At 38.4% G+C, this 18,740-nt stretch overlaps 1 protein-coding gene across 1 annotated transcript in view; it reads right to left on the reverse strand.

Annotated features, from left to right (window-relative positions):
- Window positions 1-9,825: 9,825 nt before the first annotated feature.
- Window positions 9,826-18,740, reverse strand: part of GRB14 (growth factor receptor bound protein 14) — a 67,572-nt gene continuing 58,657 nt past the window's right edge. The window contains exons 10-14 of the mRNA XM_082001457.1: window positions 17,688-17,804; window positions 17,534-17,591; window positions 17,361-17,448; window positions 13,709-13,802; window positions 9,826-10,045 (exon numbers count right to left, since the gene is read on the reverse strand). Coding sequence (XP_081857583.1) covers window positions 9,899-10,045; window positions 13,709-13,802; window positions 17,361-17,448; window positions 17,534-17,591; window positions 17,688-17,804 — 504 coding nt within the window. The 3' untranslated portion in view covers window positions 9,826-9,898. The remainder of the gene's footprint in view (window positions 10,046-13,708; window positions 13,803-17,360; window positions 17,449-17,533; window positions 17,592-17,687; window positions 17,805-18,740) is intronic.

Consider the following 18,740-nt stretch of genomic DNA (forward strand, 5'->3'; position numbering starts at 1 on the left):
TTTTCAAGTTTATGGGTGTAGCTGTCAACATGTATATTCACTTTTAGAATATCATCCTGGCTTAATGAGGTCTCCTGGAATGATTTTTTTTTAATAAAAAGTTAACATGCTTACATATCTGATTTCCACCTTTTTTTTTTTTTATATCTACACTACTCTTTAGCAGCGATATTACAGCAAAGTTTACTTTAAAACTTTGCAGTGCATTCAACTACTTCAACACTTCAAAGTCAAGCAGCTTTCAATGAAACTTTCAAGTAACAATTGTTATTGCCAACCCTTAACAATTATTAGATCTCTACCTTCAGCATAAGAAACCTAAGCCAGAAAAAAAAGTCACAAAACAATTGCATTTCATTTACAACTACACAACATCAGCAAATGGTGCCACATTACTAGTCTCTCCATCCTTGGTCAAGCCTCATAATTGTGGCACATACCATGCACCTGCCTCCCTTCTTTCCATTTCACCACCTGTCCACCTGTCTCCAGTTTATGCTGTTGTTTCCATTGGGCAGAGCATAGGAAGATCAGATTCAGAAACAAGCACACATGCCACTCAGAACAGAACTTTCCCTGCAACACCAGGCCACTGAGCGACAAGTTCAGAGTTACTCAGTAAACACACTAGCGTTTCACTAGATCAGAAATTGCTCCATGAGACTCCACGGGTGACTGTCAGAGTTGGTGACAATTTTCCAATTCATACACATGCCTGCAAGAATGCCTCATAATCATGGGTCAAACTGACTAAGACTTCTCCTCTGCCCCAAGCAGCTGAAGTAGTTTTTCTTCTTCAACTTCTTACCTTCCATTTCATATTCCCATTCACTCTTCCACTTTTTAGCATTCTTCAGGGTTGTAATCGCCACAGCCTACTTGGCTAAACCGCTAGAGTTCTTTAAACTTTTACTTGGACCTCTTCTACTCCACCCTCTTCATCATCACAGTACTCCTCTTCAGGACCTCTCCATTTGTTTCGTTTTTCTGCTCTTGAGCTACCCACAACCAGTCTTCTATGTTATAAAGGCAAAACACTTCACTATAAAGATATTCAGTTACCTTGAGCCCAATTTCTTTGTCTGTACAACCTAGTATAGCAGAATTTCTTCACCACCACATTTCTTTGTAAGGAGTCTGCATAACATCAAATACATTTTTCTCCTACTGTTACAACTTTGAAAGCATCCTTAACAGTACATGTACATTAATCCATTCAGTATCATGCTTTCAGCACTAGATTCATCAACTGTAGATACAGAACCAACACTGCTTCCAGGTTATATCAACAACTTGTTAAAAGAACTGCAAACCAACAATGTTCTTCATATAGCAAAGAGGGCATTTTCCCCCTGTTCTATAGAATAAATTCTAGGAAGATAAATAACTGGCCAAATAATATTTCAAAGAAAGAGATTAATTTCTGCAAGTAATAAAAAGATAATCTAGAAAGAATTATATACAGAGGGGAAAAAAGTTGAAAGTCTAGAAGAATGTCAATCGTTAACATTCTTGCAGCTCCTTGGATCAACATGATGGCAGAAGTATGTTCATTCTTCCCCGTGTGTCTAAATTCATGCTGAGGGATACGACCTTATTTCAAGCGGAAGTAGGAGCAGAAGTAGAACGCACATTCCTGCAGGCAAAGGAGCATTTCACCACATCACAGAATAACCTAGAATTCATTCGCTGCAAACACCCATTATCTTAAGCAGAGGGATAATATAATTCAGCTGAACTTCTTTGCCATGGGGAGGCCCTTTTAAGGTTCACCTGTACTACTGATACTCTTTGAATTAGTGTGCTAGTTTTATTACTAGCAAAGAAGAAGAAACAATTAAATCATTCCCATAATGCTTTTTAGTTCCTAACTCTACAGTCCTAAGGAATGAGGACCTTTTTCTTCAAAAAGTATCATACATCTTACACTTCCACGAGGACAAGGCCACTTCAAATACAGATTCCTACTGCAAATCCTTTCTTGTAAAGAATGTTTTAGGGGGGTTTTAGGTTAGGTCTTTTGTGTGTTTTGGGTTTTTTTTTTTTCTTAAACACACAATACAGGATAATAAGTGTAAATAGCATTATAAATGTACATGTACAAAAGAGGAAAAGCATTCCTAAATTTTAGTTTAGCTTCATATATTGCTCTTTATTTACCTCAAAAAGAGAGATGGATATTGTTTGGTCACAGTGAACCCAGTGACCACAGTCCATCATTAAATATAATATAGCTACAACTTCCACTTCAGCACCAACTGAAGTATCACCTTATTACACTTTGTGAATTTCCACAAGCCCTCCAAGTTATTTTTTACATCTTTGACTCTGATCCTGCCAACGCTTACACACATTATCTTAAGCATACTGTAATCCATAGCATTATGCACAACACAAAGAAGCACAGGCATAATTTCTGAAATGAGGACTTCATTAATTGTTCAGTACAGAAGCAAACTCCTTCATATTAGATGTGTACAGGTTAGGAAAAAGAAAAATCACTCCAATAGCATATCTATTGTTGTTCCAAGTGTTAGTATCTCTTTTAAAATTCTTTCCTTACCCTTCCACCCTCCTACACATATAACCTCCTTTATGTTCTCCTTAAATGCCTAAAAATAACTACACATATGGTCTGAGCACCACAGCCCTATACCATGTAACTGGCAAGAAAGTATTTCAGTTTGAAAAGCTGACCTCGCATCCATCATCAGAAGATATATTTCTATGAGTTATTTGCCAGAACTTAAACATTTATCATAAACTATAGATTTGGCAATTGCAGAGTTCCACACAATTTAACAGAGTAAGTTTTTTTGGTTAGAAGAACCACACACAACAAATTACAAATAAACAAACAAAACCCCCAACCTGTGAAAGCTCCATACATTTTTTTTCTCCCACCTGCATCGTCTTGCATTGTAAAAATATTTGAAGTTATATATTTCCTTTCCCTCCATTTAAGGGTTTTTCTTCACATCAGAAAGTTTTTGCTGACACTAACAACCAATCTAAACTCATGATCCCACCTGAGACCACATCAGCCTACCTCATATTTAGGAATGCAAGACCAAGTACTCATTCTTTTCTTCAGTTTCAGCCACAAGCAGGAACGGAGGAAAAATCTCATGCAGCGGCCTCTCGATTTTTTCTACCAACCCTAGTTAACACTCTTTGCTCTTTCTCTTTCCCCAGGTAGGTAGGTAGCTAGCATAATAAAAGGGGAAGCTGAAATATATTTGTGAAAAATGGTGCTTTAACTTAGCTCAGAGAAATAAGAAAGGAAAGTTTTACATCTGGGTCAATGCCTCTTCCAGAGAACTAGAGAAATGCTTCCAAGACTGTGCTCTGCTAAGGAAGTCCTAGGGCACAGTCTAATCTCACACCAAAGAGGCATACCTGCTATTTTAGATAAAGAACAAGAGTTTTTACTTAGACTTATCATCCATAGCAAGATCCTAGCCATGGAGGTTCAGTGGTGATGGCAGCACAAACACCTCCCTTGGGTCTCACTCTAGAAAAGGCCGTGCTCCAGTTCTGCTGCCTACTATGGCCTGGGCTAGAAACAATACACTGCACTTCACATAACTGAAGCCTAAAGAATACGACACAGAACCTAGCATTTGAAAAATAAAGGCACTCCAATCGATAAACAGAACAGAAAAAAGGGCCACCCAACAGGTACACACAAGCTCCCCATATGCTTTCCCTTCCCCACCTCAAATCTCCAATCTCAACCCCCCCCCCCCCCAAACAATTTCACTCACTATTCATACAGACCTCAGCTTGACACAGCATGCCTCCTCCAGACACACACCTACTACTCAAACCCAGATCTCACGTATTTATCAAGGGCAACTCATCAACTCCGACAAGCCCCAGCTACTGGGGCTCATTGGCCTCACCTGAGGGGCAACTCCTCCCTTTCCCGGAGGCAAGGGGCACAGTAGCCGCTCCTGGGCTCCTTGCACCCCCCTTTGCACAGGGCCCCCAGGAGCAGCTGGGGCAGGCCCTCACCTTCCTTCAGGCCTCGTCCACAGCAACACCCATGGGGTGCCTGGGGCCGTCGGCCATGGTCTTCGGCGGCGCTGTGTCAGGCAGGCAGAGCTGGAAGGAGAGGGAGAGAAAAGTGAGCTTCAGCTCCCCCCGCTGCAGAGCGCAGCGCCGGCGGGGTGCTGCCTGCCACCCACCCTACCTGCCCCGCTGGGCGCCGGCGCAGAAGCACGGCGGGACACGGCTCAGCCCTAAGCCTCCCCCAGCTCCCGACCCGGTCTAGCTTCGGGTGCACAGCCAGGTCTTGTCACCTCCCGTCCCCTCTCACAGAGCCTCTGACACACCACGCGTGCCCCCATGCCAGCAGGCGCTGGAGCCGTGCCACACCACCAGCGGTCGGTAGCGCCAGCCGCTCCCTTCGCGCCACAGCCCGCGCCCTCCGCCTTTGCTCCCCAGGCTGCTCATACGCTGCCATGAGGGTTCGCTCCTCTCAGGGAGGTGGAAAGCAAAAAGCCAGGCCCGGGGCTGCCTCTCTGCTCCACTGACTCCCTTAAAGGGCAATAAAGTAATTTGTTTGCTTTTGCCGGTGGGAGAGGGGGACAGGCCCGTCTCCTCCAGAGCCAGCCCTGCAGGTTCAACAGCACCAGGCTGCTCCCGCTCACTCGGCCATTTCTCCACAGCCCAGGCTCCAGAGGGTCCCACCTCCCGTCACCCCCAAATCTGCCTACCTGCTGCCTTGGGCACAGCTGTGAGGACACGGGCTCTTCTCAGCACCCACCTCACACACGCGCACAGCACGCCGAAAAACTGGTGCGGGCGACAGCCCCTCTTTCGGAAACTTTGCCACGCTGCCCGGCAGTTCACTGGTGGCATCCATGTACCTGAGCAGCTCCCACAGACCCCCTGGGGTTACCTGCACACCTAGAATCCAGCATACGCTTAAATACAGTTTAGTTTTTAACCGTAAAGTTTAGGGGCATCATCTGTATTATCAGCGTTAATCACATAAAGTTCTGTTTTGAAAATATGACTCACTAGTGGATAGAGTTTTCCCAAATTGCTTAAAAGATTAATAAAATAATCAACTTAGCAGAGGGGAAAAAAACCACAAACTATTCCTGTAAGGAAATCACTTTATTGCCTATACATGCGAATGAGCTGTTTTAATACTCAGGTTCACTGCCTCCTCTGCATTTAATCTCTTCCCTTTTATGTCCTACTCTGATTTTTTTTTAAAAGACTTTCAGGCTTTTTTAAAATTAATTATACAAATCATTAGTATTAAAAAGGTAATATAATGGTTTCAAGAACAAGCTTCACAGACTATCTGCATATTTAATCATCTCTGCTAATAAATTTTTAATCACTCATTGAGTTCAGGTTCTTGTCTTGAAGCTTAACTTGATAACAAACCCAGCAACTGGTAGAACTAATTGGTACAGAGTAAGTGAATAATTTATAAGAAGAAAAAGCACTGGGTGTTCTGGAGGTGTGCAGAGACCACAAGTCACAGATATTTCTGGGAGGAAGCAGGAAAACAGCGGCTGATTACAGGAATTTCGTGATACGCTGCTGACATCCAGAGGCCAACAGTCAATACTGTTCACATATGCGAACCAGGCTGTAAAGCGTGCTGTAAAGCCAGATTCATTAAGTTTTAAATATTCATGCATTTCATTAAAGTTAACATTAATTGCACTACCATACACATTGATTATGCATAGACCATAAGTGTTTAACCTCTGAAAGCTTGCAAGTATATTAAGTAATGGGGTATGTCCCATCTTTGACGATTTCAGTGAAAGCTTCAGCTACAAAGTTGAAATTAGGTGGAATGCATTACAGTGCTAAGGGATAGTAGTTTGAAATTTCAGAACAGTAATAAAAATAATTATTTTACTAACCAAACAGAAACACCGATGTAAGCCATAAGTTGCTTTGTATTTTTCTAAACTAAAGTAATAAAGGTAACGAAATTATGAATAAGATTTCTTACTGACAAACGCTAGACTGATTTGCAAGCTACATCTATTGAATAGGTTTAAACAGTTAAAACTAAACGGTGGCTAAGTGGCTTGTACTTAGATGAAGATGAGTAGCTTTTAAACAATATAACAACAACAAAAAGGCTATTCCCTTGAAATAAGCTGATTTGTGTCTTAAAATGAGACACCCCAAACCCACTTACGCTACAGAATAATTCTACCCCCAGGGAAGCACAAAAGGCTACAATTCTTAAACCGGGATGTAACAGACGACATGTGACAGAAATTCAATTATCCTTGAAAGATCCCACTTGCAGTTACATATGTAATCCTCTTTTATTTAACGGGTTAAAACTCTCTTTCAAAACATTTAGTTTGATGAACTGAAGACTTGCCACATTTCAAAATATTCATTAAGTGACTTAATAAGATTGTGAAGTAAAAACACTCTAAAGTTAAAAAACGCCATTTAATGCTGCCCATGCAACCTTAATTCTGGCCGTGTACGTATATGCATTATGAAACGCCAGTGAATTAACTTTTAATCTCCTTTGAGCCAAGAAGATTTTAAGATTGGAAACCAAGGCACAAAGGGCATGCCAACAAACACAATGCTGAGATTTAGAGCAATCTCTGGACTAGCTCACATCTTGCAGAGCATACCCCTGCAGGGCTAATTACCCCAGACAGAAAGATGGGCTCATACAGTCATACTGCTTCTGGTACCTCTGCATGGCAAGCTTAGCTCTCTTCCTGGCACTGCAGATAGATATGCTCACAGAAGTATAACATTTTAAATCTGAAGGAAGTATGAAGAGTTTTTCAAATGTCCTGCTGCAAACCTAGATGCTTTGACACCGATTATCCATCAAGACCTCCCCAAAGTAAAGGTAAAAACATATCACTTCCTTACATATTAAAAAAAAAACACTCTGCAAACAATATCAATTTCAATTGTAATTTAGTCCTTAAATGCTCTATGAGGTAGATATAAAATGGTACACGTTTTGTAGAGAAGCAAACCGTTGGAGACAGATAGACTGGCTTGCCCAAAATAGTACTGATTTCTCTCTGAGCTGTTAACAACTCCTGATTAGCCAATTTTCTTTGTGAAGGTGTGCACCAAAGAAGTGTGGTATTCCTAATTAGAAGCCACTGTCAACACACTGAAATTCTGTTTCAACAGCATTGCCTACACCCTCAAAGAACTTCATGGTCAGACATACCCTGGGTGGTATCATGAAAAACCTTGTCATTTTTCTGATTAAAATATCGCTTGCTAGCAAGGATCTTGCAAGTCATATACCAACCACCTGTACCATTTAGCATGTTTTAGAGTAGTCTTGGGATATCAAAGAGTTTTGGGGTGTTTGGTTTGGGGTGGGGGAGGTTGGTTGTTTTTACACATTAACATTACCTCCTTCGTGCTTCTTCCTTCAGTAATATTTAAACAAGGAGGTAACCTGCTAAGTCTGGTTTGGTTTTTACAGCATAGTCACAACCAACCAAACAGTTCAGGCAAGGTATGCACATTTGTAAAAAAAAGGTTTTGTATTCTCAGCAAGATTTCAGTTTAGATTTTAATGAAGAAAGATGTCAAAATGCAGGAGGCAACACTTTACAGAGTAAGAATGCTTTGAATACTTGCAGTTAAAAACTTTCAAAGGTCCAAAATCCATGCTCATTAAGCAATACTTTGTTTTACTTGGGGTTTTTTGATGTTGATTTTTCCCACATCCCCCCCCCAATTTCACTTGCAGAAAAAACCTGAAAAAGCAGGGAAAGATTCTTGATGGTTGGTGTCTCTCTAGCACATGACATAATCCCCACATTCTCTTTTCTTTTCCAGTAGGTCCAAAGGTGACAGGTACTCACTCACCGAGCAGTTAGCTTCTCTACCACGCTCGCTAGCAAATACATAAATACAAGTAAAAATTATGGTAAAGCTTTCACATGTCCAAGTAGAAATGGACCACAGTAGACAATTCATTTCATGTCAGAAGACGATCAAAAAAATAGGGATGCAGGGGAGGATGTTTCTCCTTATTCTGTACTGATCTCTGAAATAATGTGAGGCCTGAGAAGTAATCATATTATTAAACTAAATCTGAAGAGGTTTTAATTAAAACTATATTTTTATAATTACAATTTAAAATTATATTTGAGGCTTAAGAGTTAAATTTATTAGACTGTGAAGAGTTTTACAAGCCATTCCTAATGTAATGAGCTTAGGCACCACATATGTTGCATCTTTGGTGCATGTTATGAAGAGTTGCTTTTTTAATGAGCTTTAAAAACTCTATTTGCATACCAGAGGAAAAGGTCAGTATGTGTGGATCAAGACAGTAAATTAAGTATCACAGTATTATGTTACGATTCCCTTCCACCGACACACAATAACAAAACCATAGGCTATAATTACCGTACTATTCTAACGCTTCCATCCGCATCACCTTGTTGACTTACGCACACTGGCACTGCTCTGCCCTGGGTCCCATCTTACGCCGTCCCCTGCCCAGGCCTCCTTCACCTTCTCTCCCCACCACCTCCCACAGCAGGAATGTCCGACAGTCAGAGCATCAAAGCAAGCACAGGAAGGAGGGGCCAGATCAACGTGATGGCCAACCTCCAAGCACTACCTTGCAATCCAGCCTTTACCTCAAGTAAAGATACGCAGGACCAGGTCCTTGAACCTTCATAAAAAGATCAAACCTAGTGGACAGCAAAGCACCAGGACAGGAATGCCCCTCTCAATCCAAGCCCCATTCCACTCGAGTCTCTGTTCAAGGATGCAGCAGCACCATCCCTCTTTCAAACCAGAGATACCAAAAGTATTTCTAATGCTATGGTCCAAAATTTGACTCAGTCTACTGTAACAATTCTTTTTAGTTGGAATGTTAGATATTTGGTAATCTCTAAAGACTGGTTGACTGGTAGCTATATTGAAATTTTTATTCTGTGATAAATAATAAGGTAAGCTAGGAACTGACTGCAAATACACTCTCACCAGATTTTCAGCAAAGTTCGCTGGGTTTACTTTATTTGTAGGTATTGTAAATATTTTTAAATATTGTAAATTTGTACATAATAAAAGGTTCTTTTTTTTTTTTTTTTTAAGGGCAACTGAAGTTGATTCCCTCCCCAACTCTGCAACAATCCACGGTACCTACCAGGTCTCTCTCCCTCTCGCTGTGTTAGAGACTGTACGTATACACTAAACCACGTTATGCACTACATGATACTTTATGCATTTTTATACATATCATGGCCAAGTAAGTGACACTCCAGCTCTGTATAAAGACGTAGATTTAGTCATTAGATCAGAGAAAAAAATCCTTTGAAATATTACGACAGTAACAGCGCAACTCAATACAACTGATCAGTTATAATTTTAATGATTTTTCACTTTTTGTGTATGATAATCCTCAAAGTAGCATTCAAAAATATAGTGCAAAATATTTATTTTATTTACAAATAAAATGTGCAGTTCAGCTTCTTATCCTCACCCCAGTAAATGTTATTCTTCCATGTGACAAACAAAAATTGAGAAACATTTGAAGAGGCAAAAAGTTCACTTTAAACCTAAGAGCAAAGATCTTTCCTTCAGTTATATTTTTGTAGAAGTTACACAATATTAGTTTTTAAAAATTTTCAGTTGGAAAAAAAACCAAACCAAGTCCAAGACAACACTAAAGAATTATACAGGAAAGAATGTGGGTCTTTTTAAACCATAAAGTTAATTTTGCTGTGACAATCACAATGCAAAGTTCTGATCTATATATAATGTAAGTTTTTCTGCAGCCAAAACATAGAATCTTTACAATGTAATGCTTTTTCCCTTCTCACTTGACAAATTGCCCTTAGGGGAAAAAGTATTCTAGTATCTTCCTTTCCCTCTGATGAAACAACAGATGCTTTGGTTAAAGAGCAATTCGTGCGCAATAGTGTTTTAACTTGCAAGGCAGTACTCCTTTATTAAGCTGGTAGAACTCCACTAGCTGGATGAGATCAGTAAATCTGGTATGACCATCATCAAGGGTATAGAATAGCTTCCCATCATCTTCCAACTGTAAAAATGGAAAAACAACATAGAATAAAATCTCTTTTGCTATGGTATTTCTTCCTGATCGAAATACTTGTTTGAGAAACCTTCTTGTAGACCAAGATATTCATAATCTTATGACTACCGAGAGGAGGAAAAATACAGCAATCATTCACAGCAAGAACAAAAACAACAGAAAAATAATGCATTCTTTGACTTCCCCTTTAAGTTAGATACATGGAAATGGAAAAATGGAAAAAAAGAGTTAAGTATAGGAATATTCTTTCTGCATTAACAATTCTACTTTATGCATTTGCTTTGGAATAATAGCTGGAGTTAATGCAAACACTGAGTTTTTACAGTGTGACAAGAAACAATCAAGTTTCAACTTACTCATAGATTTCAACCTTTGCTCCATTCATATTCTGTGTAACTGCTACATTTTGTATCACTTATTTTGTAAGGTGCAATGAGGCTACACACTAGTGCATTGGTGTGTACTGGATGCTACTTGCTATAGAAGAAACTGCCCATCACAAAAGTAGCACGCTTGACATAGTAGTATGTTCTTTGTTGTAAGAGAAAGAACTGCTGCAGCTCCAAACACGCGTATTAGCGTAGACAGAGGAGTGAAAGAAGAAACTGCAAAACGTACCTTGACAGATTACTTTTGACTTTCAGATGCTTAAAAAATTGCAATCAGCATTTCCCTACTCTAGGTTACTGAACATCATCTCTTGCACAATTTGTATTGCAGTGGTGACTATATACTTTCTCAATTTGTTTCCTCTACTGCTGCGACATCTAATATCAAGAAACTTCAGTGCAATGGTATTAATGTAAATAGAAGGTAAAAAAATATTTAAACTTTTTTTAAAAAGAAAAGGGAAAAAACATAATTTACAAGATTGAGAGAGTAGTGAACAGAAGATCCTGAAGTAGGGCTAGCACAGAGTAGCAGATGGTGTGCTAAGGAAAGATGCAACTATCCTACTTGAGTAGAGGGGAAGAGAGAAGATATAATTAGCTCTCTTACCTGTAATTAAGATTTCTCATCTGAAGCAGTTGTTGAACTGCTTATGACGCCTGGTTATTCTAGCCCTTTCTACTACGTATGGAAGTAGTTTGCAATTTCTTTATTCTGAGACTTTGGTCAATCCAGGTCTAACACTGCTAGTTAAGGAACGACCAATGTGTGCATGTGTAAATTCCTGTGCTCCAGCCAACAATCTGAAAATGGATTATCATCCATTGGACTTTCCTTATGCATGCAATTTTCCTGCTGACACACTGACGACAAGGAAGAGTTGACAAATCAGATGTCTGTTGACCAGGATTTCATTTTTAGCTTATTTTTCTCCCTCCAAGTTAATCCCAAACTTGGAGCGAATACCAGATTGCTAATCAATATTTTGCAAAGTAGAAACTCACATCAAAGTTATGTTGCCCAAGAATCTAACATCTTCTGCAAGCTAAGGCAGCTTGTGAAACATTTATCTGAAAAAGACAGTCCCAGAAATGTGTATCAATTCTTCTTCTTTTGCATGGACTACAGAACAGCTAATTTCAGGATAGACTACACTCAAGTTAACTTGTATCAGCTCAGAGTAGTAAGGCTGAAAAATACATGTAAGCTATCAAGTTTTTCAATTTTCACAGTGTGGGATCTCAAATGTATCCCAAAGGTTTTCTTTCCAACTTTTTACAATCAATTCCCTGCCACCCACCTGCAATACCTGTTGCACATGTTATCAATGTTAACATGATGCACCTGTTAATGCAGGGGAGGCTTGAACTGGCAGGCTGCATGCCCCATCTGAAAGGAGACACTTTTATATGCAGTATAACCTGAAGCAACCTAAAGTGTAAGAGAAAAACAATTCATTCAGAATAGAATGATTTTTAACTTGTAAATAAATAGATGACATTTGGAAGGTCTTTTTACATTTAGTAGGAAAGTTTATCTTCTCTTCCCAATGACTGGAAAAAGGCAAGAGCTTAGAACAGTAGGATTTGAAGTTCAAAAAGGTAACCTTGATCTCCAACTAATAAGCTACCAACTTACTGCAGTAACACAAAATGCCTTGTTTCTTAGAAAATGCTAACTTCATTTAGATGATCAGCAGCAACTGGAAGCAAAAACTTTCCCCTCTCAAAAAACCCCCCCTTTTCTGAACTCCTTAAAGAGTATTGTTCTAGCAAAAAACAGAGCATGCAGTAAGTCAGGGTATTGAGAATGGCATGAGGAATCATCCAGTTCAGAGGAAACTGAAGATAACTGCAGCTTCCTGCTCTATCTGCTCTTAGAGAAGAGATGGTCTATTTCCTGACGGGGAAAGAAAAAGTGGTTTCTCATATTTGAGAGTTAAATGACATCCCAATGAAGTAGAATTATACAGTATTTGTCCAGAGTTCCGAAGGTTTTCTAAACCACACAACAGTTATCCCAAAGTAAATACTAGAAGCAACCACAGTCAATAGAAGCACAGAAATGTTACACCTGGGCTTCTTATCACAGGGCATATGCTGATGCTCGCATGGGATCCAGGGCATAGCTATCACTTTTGGGTGAAGGATTCCTCCATTGTTTGTATCTAACACAATGGAAATCCTAGGCAATTCTTTTAAATTTATTCACTCCTTTCCTCCTCCCCAGTAGTGCTTCAGTTTTATTATACAGGAACTTTTTAAAGGGAGGATATCAGCTAAAAGCCCTAGGTTAGGCATACAGAAATTAGGTGAACGATCAGAGGGGATCACCAGATCAGAAACAACAAAAAAAGCCACTGCACTCATTTCTGCTGAGAAACAGCAGAATCTCCTAGAAACTGCAGTAGGAAGAAACATGGAGGCTAGAGTATTATGCAGTCTTGGAATAAAGTTTTTTGTGAAGAGAGAAGAAAAAGCTATTGTCTGCTCAGTTGTGTCAAGCATCTGTGGCTAAAACACAAAACGCTAAAGTGTTTCTCATCTCAACAGAAGCAGCCTGTAAAGAAAACAGTATAAACTAGCTCTGGAGGAGTGGAAAGGATGAGGAAAGCTGGCCATTCTGGTAGGCAAACTGGATGATATCTTCAATGAAAACTGATGAAAATATTATTTTAATTCAGGAAATACCAGCTTACCTATAAATGGCTGGACTAAATAAGGATATCATTTTTTTTGCTAAAATTGTCCCCCTGAAGAAGAGTTGGACATGAATGTACCACAGTAATATGAATCAAGACGAGAGGTCAGCAAAAAATGTTTAAGTCCAAATATTGAAAGAAACTATCCTGAACAGTTGAGTCAATGAGATACACACACAAGTCACAGGCAGTCCACGTAAACAGATGACTAACAAGAAATTGTGCACATATTGAAAAATGAAAAGGTAATATGACCTTTATTAATACATAATTTTTATGCCATCAGGGTTGCTGCTATTCCAGTTCAAATAGATTTGTCTATTTTTCCAAGACGCTTTCTAAGATTTTGTAATACTAGTCAAGCTTTATAACAAATCAAACAGCAAAGCTGAAAAACATTCAAGTCTACTCAAGAAGACTAATTATTTTTAGTGATGCAGGTATTATGTTTACATCTTCCATATAGCAGCAAAAGAAAAAAAAAATCCATCAATATTCTATCACAATTATTCAATTGTTTTGTTTTACAATTTTATACATAAACCAAAAAATTTACTTACTGGTACAATTTGAAAATGCTTTATTTTTAATCCATGACTCAATGACAATACAAATGTTTTGGGGTTACTCTGGCTATCACGTACCAGGAATACCCTAAAAGAGATTGAAATTTTTCACAGTAAGATTACTCTGGAAAGCCTTTTGTAAACATCTAGTTAAAACTGTTGTAAATTCATTACAGAAGTATTAGTGAAAAGCAAAAATAATACTAATTACCTAAATTATGCTTTTAATCAGTATTTCTTTGCAAATGTGTCACTGGAAATACTTTTTCTTGAGTTCTTCTTCACCTTGTCTATTATGTGAAAAATATGCATTCTCAGAATGAATGACACTGTAGGTGTTAGTTTTTACACTGCATAGAATTACAATGCATCTCTTTAGACAGAAAAGTACTCTCAAATATTTGCGCTTTGAACAAAATTCTTCTTTGGACCCTGACAGCTACCTAAATCACAAGCGTTATAGGGAAAATTTGAAAGGTAGTTCAACAGGAAGTTTACAGAAAAGGTAATGCAGGACATACCAGAATGATTTTCACATCTGGCCAATATTCATAAATGCACACTCACTTCTGCACATTGGCAAAATTCCCACTGAGACAGAGCTACATTCTGCTGGGCAAAGGGGGATTACCAATAAGAGACAGCTTTCATTGAATCACCGGGTTTGGAATATTGGCAGAGAATGGTTTGGAGAACAGAGGGAAACACCTGATTCACAGCTTTGTAGTGGAGAGAGTCTGAAGTGTTTGTACCTTGCAGGTCTGGAACAGATACAGCTAACCAACGTACCAAAGAAGGGGAAGGGAGGGACAGCCATTGGCAAGCATGCTGCTCTTTCAGGACACAAAAGAAACTGGCAAAATGGACTTGCAGGTACCAACCAAGTGAGCACTAGTGGCCACCTGCTTTTGCCCAACCACATACCAGAAATTAGAGTACAACTATGACATGAAAAGAAAGGATTTCAGGAGAAGAAAGCAGACAAAAGCTTACAGTGGATTTTCACTGACTAATAGCATGGTTCCAAACTACTAATTTCATCCTCAAATTTTTCAAGAGTTCTGTTTTTACAAAGAAAATACCTGGAATTAAGAAATTTGGAGTCCATAATCATTAACATTTCTATCAAAATCCCCACCAAGTCTGATTCGTAGCTCTGACACTAATTCAGTTATTAAAGAGGGATAATTGCCAACTCAGCATACGGCTTGTAAGAGCACACCCAAGTATAAGGACAAGTAAGACTTCTCAATAGACTCAGGCTCTCCTAACAAGCTCTCTCTCACCACCTAGTGGCCTTTCACCCTCTCCAGGACATGAATGACATTTTTCAGAGCGCAGTTAGATAGATCCCTTGCATAAACTTAAATCTTTTATAAGTCTGTCATTAAGGACTGGCATTTTGCTTTATTCAGAAAAATTACACTATAAGAATGTGCCACTTTACAGCTATCCAAAATGGGGCCTCTACACCCAAATACTGGGATTACATTAAACAATACACAAAGTAATCACCTTGGGTAGGAAAGAAAATACAGGTTGATTAGGATTTATGTTCACATTCATCAGCTCTTTTAAAGTCCATTTACTTACTTTTTTTTCCTTGTTTTACAGCAAAGATAAGCAACATTTGTCCTCCTTCACATAAAAAGACCTTTACTCTTTTCTAACCTTATCAAAATAGACCTAACTTTAGTTGTCAAAGAACCTTTAAAAAGGTCACTTTATTATAAAGAAAGGGTTGTAGTTCACAGAATCTTAGAAATGCTGGTTGCAAGGGAGCTTTTTAGACATGCTGGATGCTCCTTCATAAACTTACACGGAATTCTCTGAATGACCAGTTGCATTTTTTCATGGGCCTTTTGGTAACGCTCTTATCCCATTCATTAATCAGATGCCTATCAGTTTGCAATCCTGTCAACTGTTTATCATTGAAAATTCTTCAAATGTCCTTTAGGGAGTAAAGTACGAAATCTACAATATTGCTACATAAACTTCTTTAAGAAAGTTGGCTTTATACTGGAACAGTAGATCCAAGAACTTTATTCCTTCCTAGCACACCTTAAGATGGTTGCTGTCCCTAATTCTGTTATTGGTTATTCAAATACTGATACTACCATAGAATCTTTATTTAATAGTCCCTTTATCTTCTATAAGCCATAATGAACAGTGTATTTGTTGGTACACAGAGTATTATATAGGTCCTATCACCTCCCTCGTATATGCAGGAAATCTCCCTGCTTGGGATCACCTTAAAAGGCTCAACATGGATTATTTTCTCTGCTCCCTGCCACCCCCACCTGCACTGAGAAATTAAAATCTTATTATTCCCACGAAAAACTTCTGTATTTCTGGTGATAATTCATTCCTTCAGCCCATCAAAAAGCACAGCATTTGTCACATGCTGTAATATATTCATGACTTCATTGTAACTCCTGAATATGTATCTGACAGCATATGAGTGCTCATACTACCATGTTCTAATCAATTCTAGACAGCCCAAGCAAAACCACAATGAATATGAATAGATTCAAGAATATAACATAAACAACACTGTACTAAACTACTGTTAGCAAGGTATTCACTTTCTCACCTCAAACACCAGTGCTATTTACTCATTAAATCTACTGGGTTTCATTTAACAGTATGTGTGTGTACCCACTGAAATACACTGGAAGATTCATCAGCCCTAAAATGGCGTAGCGCTCAGAAATACAAGTTGGATTCACCCCCATGTCCTATCCCTCTCATGTAGGAAATGCAAAAATGAATGCAGAGTACAGAAGCAGTTTCAGGATGATTAGCCAGGCTTAAAAACAGGACCCCTGAAATTAAAACTATGACTATGACTATTTTTGTCTCCCTTTCCTTTCCATCTCTTTTGGTTTTTTTTTTCCTAGAGCCCTTTCTGCAGATGTAGAAAATGGTATAACAACATACTTAATCTAAAACTGAAGGAATTTAACCAGTAATCTGATATTACAGGTACCTAAGTGGAAACAGACTCAGAGACACCTGAAGTTTTATGGAATGAAGGAGGCCCAAGTTTACAAAAATATGGAAATCAAAAACGGGAGGATGTGAACATAAGATACCTACTTGCTTTGTCATCTTTTAAGTTTAATATTTAAATGAGAGAAAAACAAAAGTGAATAGTCTTATCCTAATGTTTATTGTTTACCATCAAGGGATACTACAATTTTTAGACATTTCATAAGGAAAAGCATACTTTTTTTTTTTTCAACTGCTGTCTCTGCACAGTTCTTAGAATAAGGCTAGCCGATGTTTTCAGGCTTTCTTTCATTCTTTCATCACTAATAAGAGAAACAAAAGACACTGGTGCCAAAGTTGACAGTTCCCAGAGAATATTGTGCAAATACAGAGCTCAAGTGCCTGGCTCTCAGCAGACATAAGTAATCTGTCAGTGACAGAATCGAAGTGTTAGATCACCACTTTATTGCTTCCAAAAGATATGAAGTAGAAACCAACTGATCCCCAGATAGCCCTATATAAAAGAATTTTTATTTCTATTAGGTAAGTGCAAAATCTTCCTTACTCCATCTCCCTTCCAATAAGAAGTACATGAAAAAAAGCAGTTGTTGACTAGAAATGTGTCTCAGAAGAGTAATGTAAAGAATTAACTTACCCATCTACAAGTCCATGCTGCAAAATAAGTCTCTGAGCTTCTTCTCTAGAGATTCTATGATGAAACCATGACTGAGATCTGTGTATAGCTGCAGAAATAAAGATCTTTTAAAAACATTTTGCTTTTATTGAAAGAACCAGCATTTCTCTGGCAATTAACTAACTCACATATACCCATGTTAGACGTCGCAATAGGACTACCATGTGAGTTGAGTCGTAGACACCCTCTCCTCTGTATGAGAGAAGTAAAAACATGATTTCAACACCTTTTTGTTTAAAAAAAAATAAATCATAAAATACTATTCTGATAAATCAAAGGTGTTTATACCCGCCATGCTAATCCTTCTTCAACTGCAACTGAAAGGGCTTCTGTTGGATTTTCTATAATTCTGCTTCTGTGTCCTGAGAAATCCATTGCTACTAAAGAATTTTCTGAAATGCTTCTCTGCAACAAAGAAAAACAAATTTAGTTTGTTCATTTTTTAAAAGCTCCATCCTTTGAAAGTGAGATTCTGAGAAAACATTATGTTTTGCAAGTGCTGTTTCAAGTATCTGCAGTGTTTCCCATCAGAGCCAAACTCATTACCCTAGGGAGCATTTGCAATTCCAGTATGCTGCTGCAAAGCTCACTTTTACAGCCTGGCAGGACAGATCATCTTTTTGCATTACTGCAACGGATGATAAATACATTGCTTTACCATAAATGCCATTTATATTTTTAACTATAACTAGCCCGTCGCGTGTCAAAACAGATCAGGAAACTGTTATTAAGTTGGCCAAGTAACAGAAAAAAGATAAAATACAAAATTCTTATACATAACCATCAAATTAACAGAGACTTGAAATATTTTGCTATAAATATGTCACAAATTTATGTATCTTCTATATAAAACTTCACTCAAAGTTTACTGGACTTAAGCATTCAAAACAGTTATTTCTATTTTAATACATCCCTTCTAACTCTTATCACAGACTCAACTGTAGGATCTGCTATAAAAAATGCTTTGCTTTTTTCTGCCAGTGAAGATCTAGTTTGTTACAACAGAATAAATAGCATTGAAGTTTGACAAAACGGTCTTAAAATGCACCAACATACTTCTCAGAAACCAAGGTTTACAAAATCAAGTTTAATACAGATTGTAATGCCTCAAATGTTGGCAGGCACTGGAATATCAAATAATTAAAAGAACATTCTAGCATTCTATAAGTTAAAGTAACTTCTGGAACACAAGAGACACAGATTTCTGTAGTGTTAGCAAACCCTTCCAGTCCAAAACCAAAGCAGCTCTGTTTTGTTCTTGTTTGGTTACAAGCATGAATATAATTAGAAATGGAAGACAGCAATTCTGTAGTTCACTGTAATTCTTGACACTGTAGTCTA

This window comes from Phaethon aethereus (assembly GCF_964289735.1).
Source record: "Phaethon aethereus genome assembly, chromosome: 6".
Classification (NCBI taxonomy): Eukaryota; Metazoa; Chordata; class Aves; order Phaethontiformes; family Phaethontidae; genus Phaethon; species Phaethon aethereus.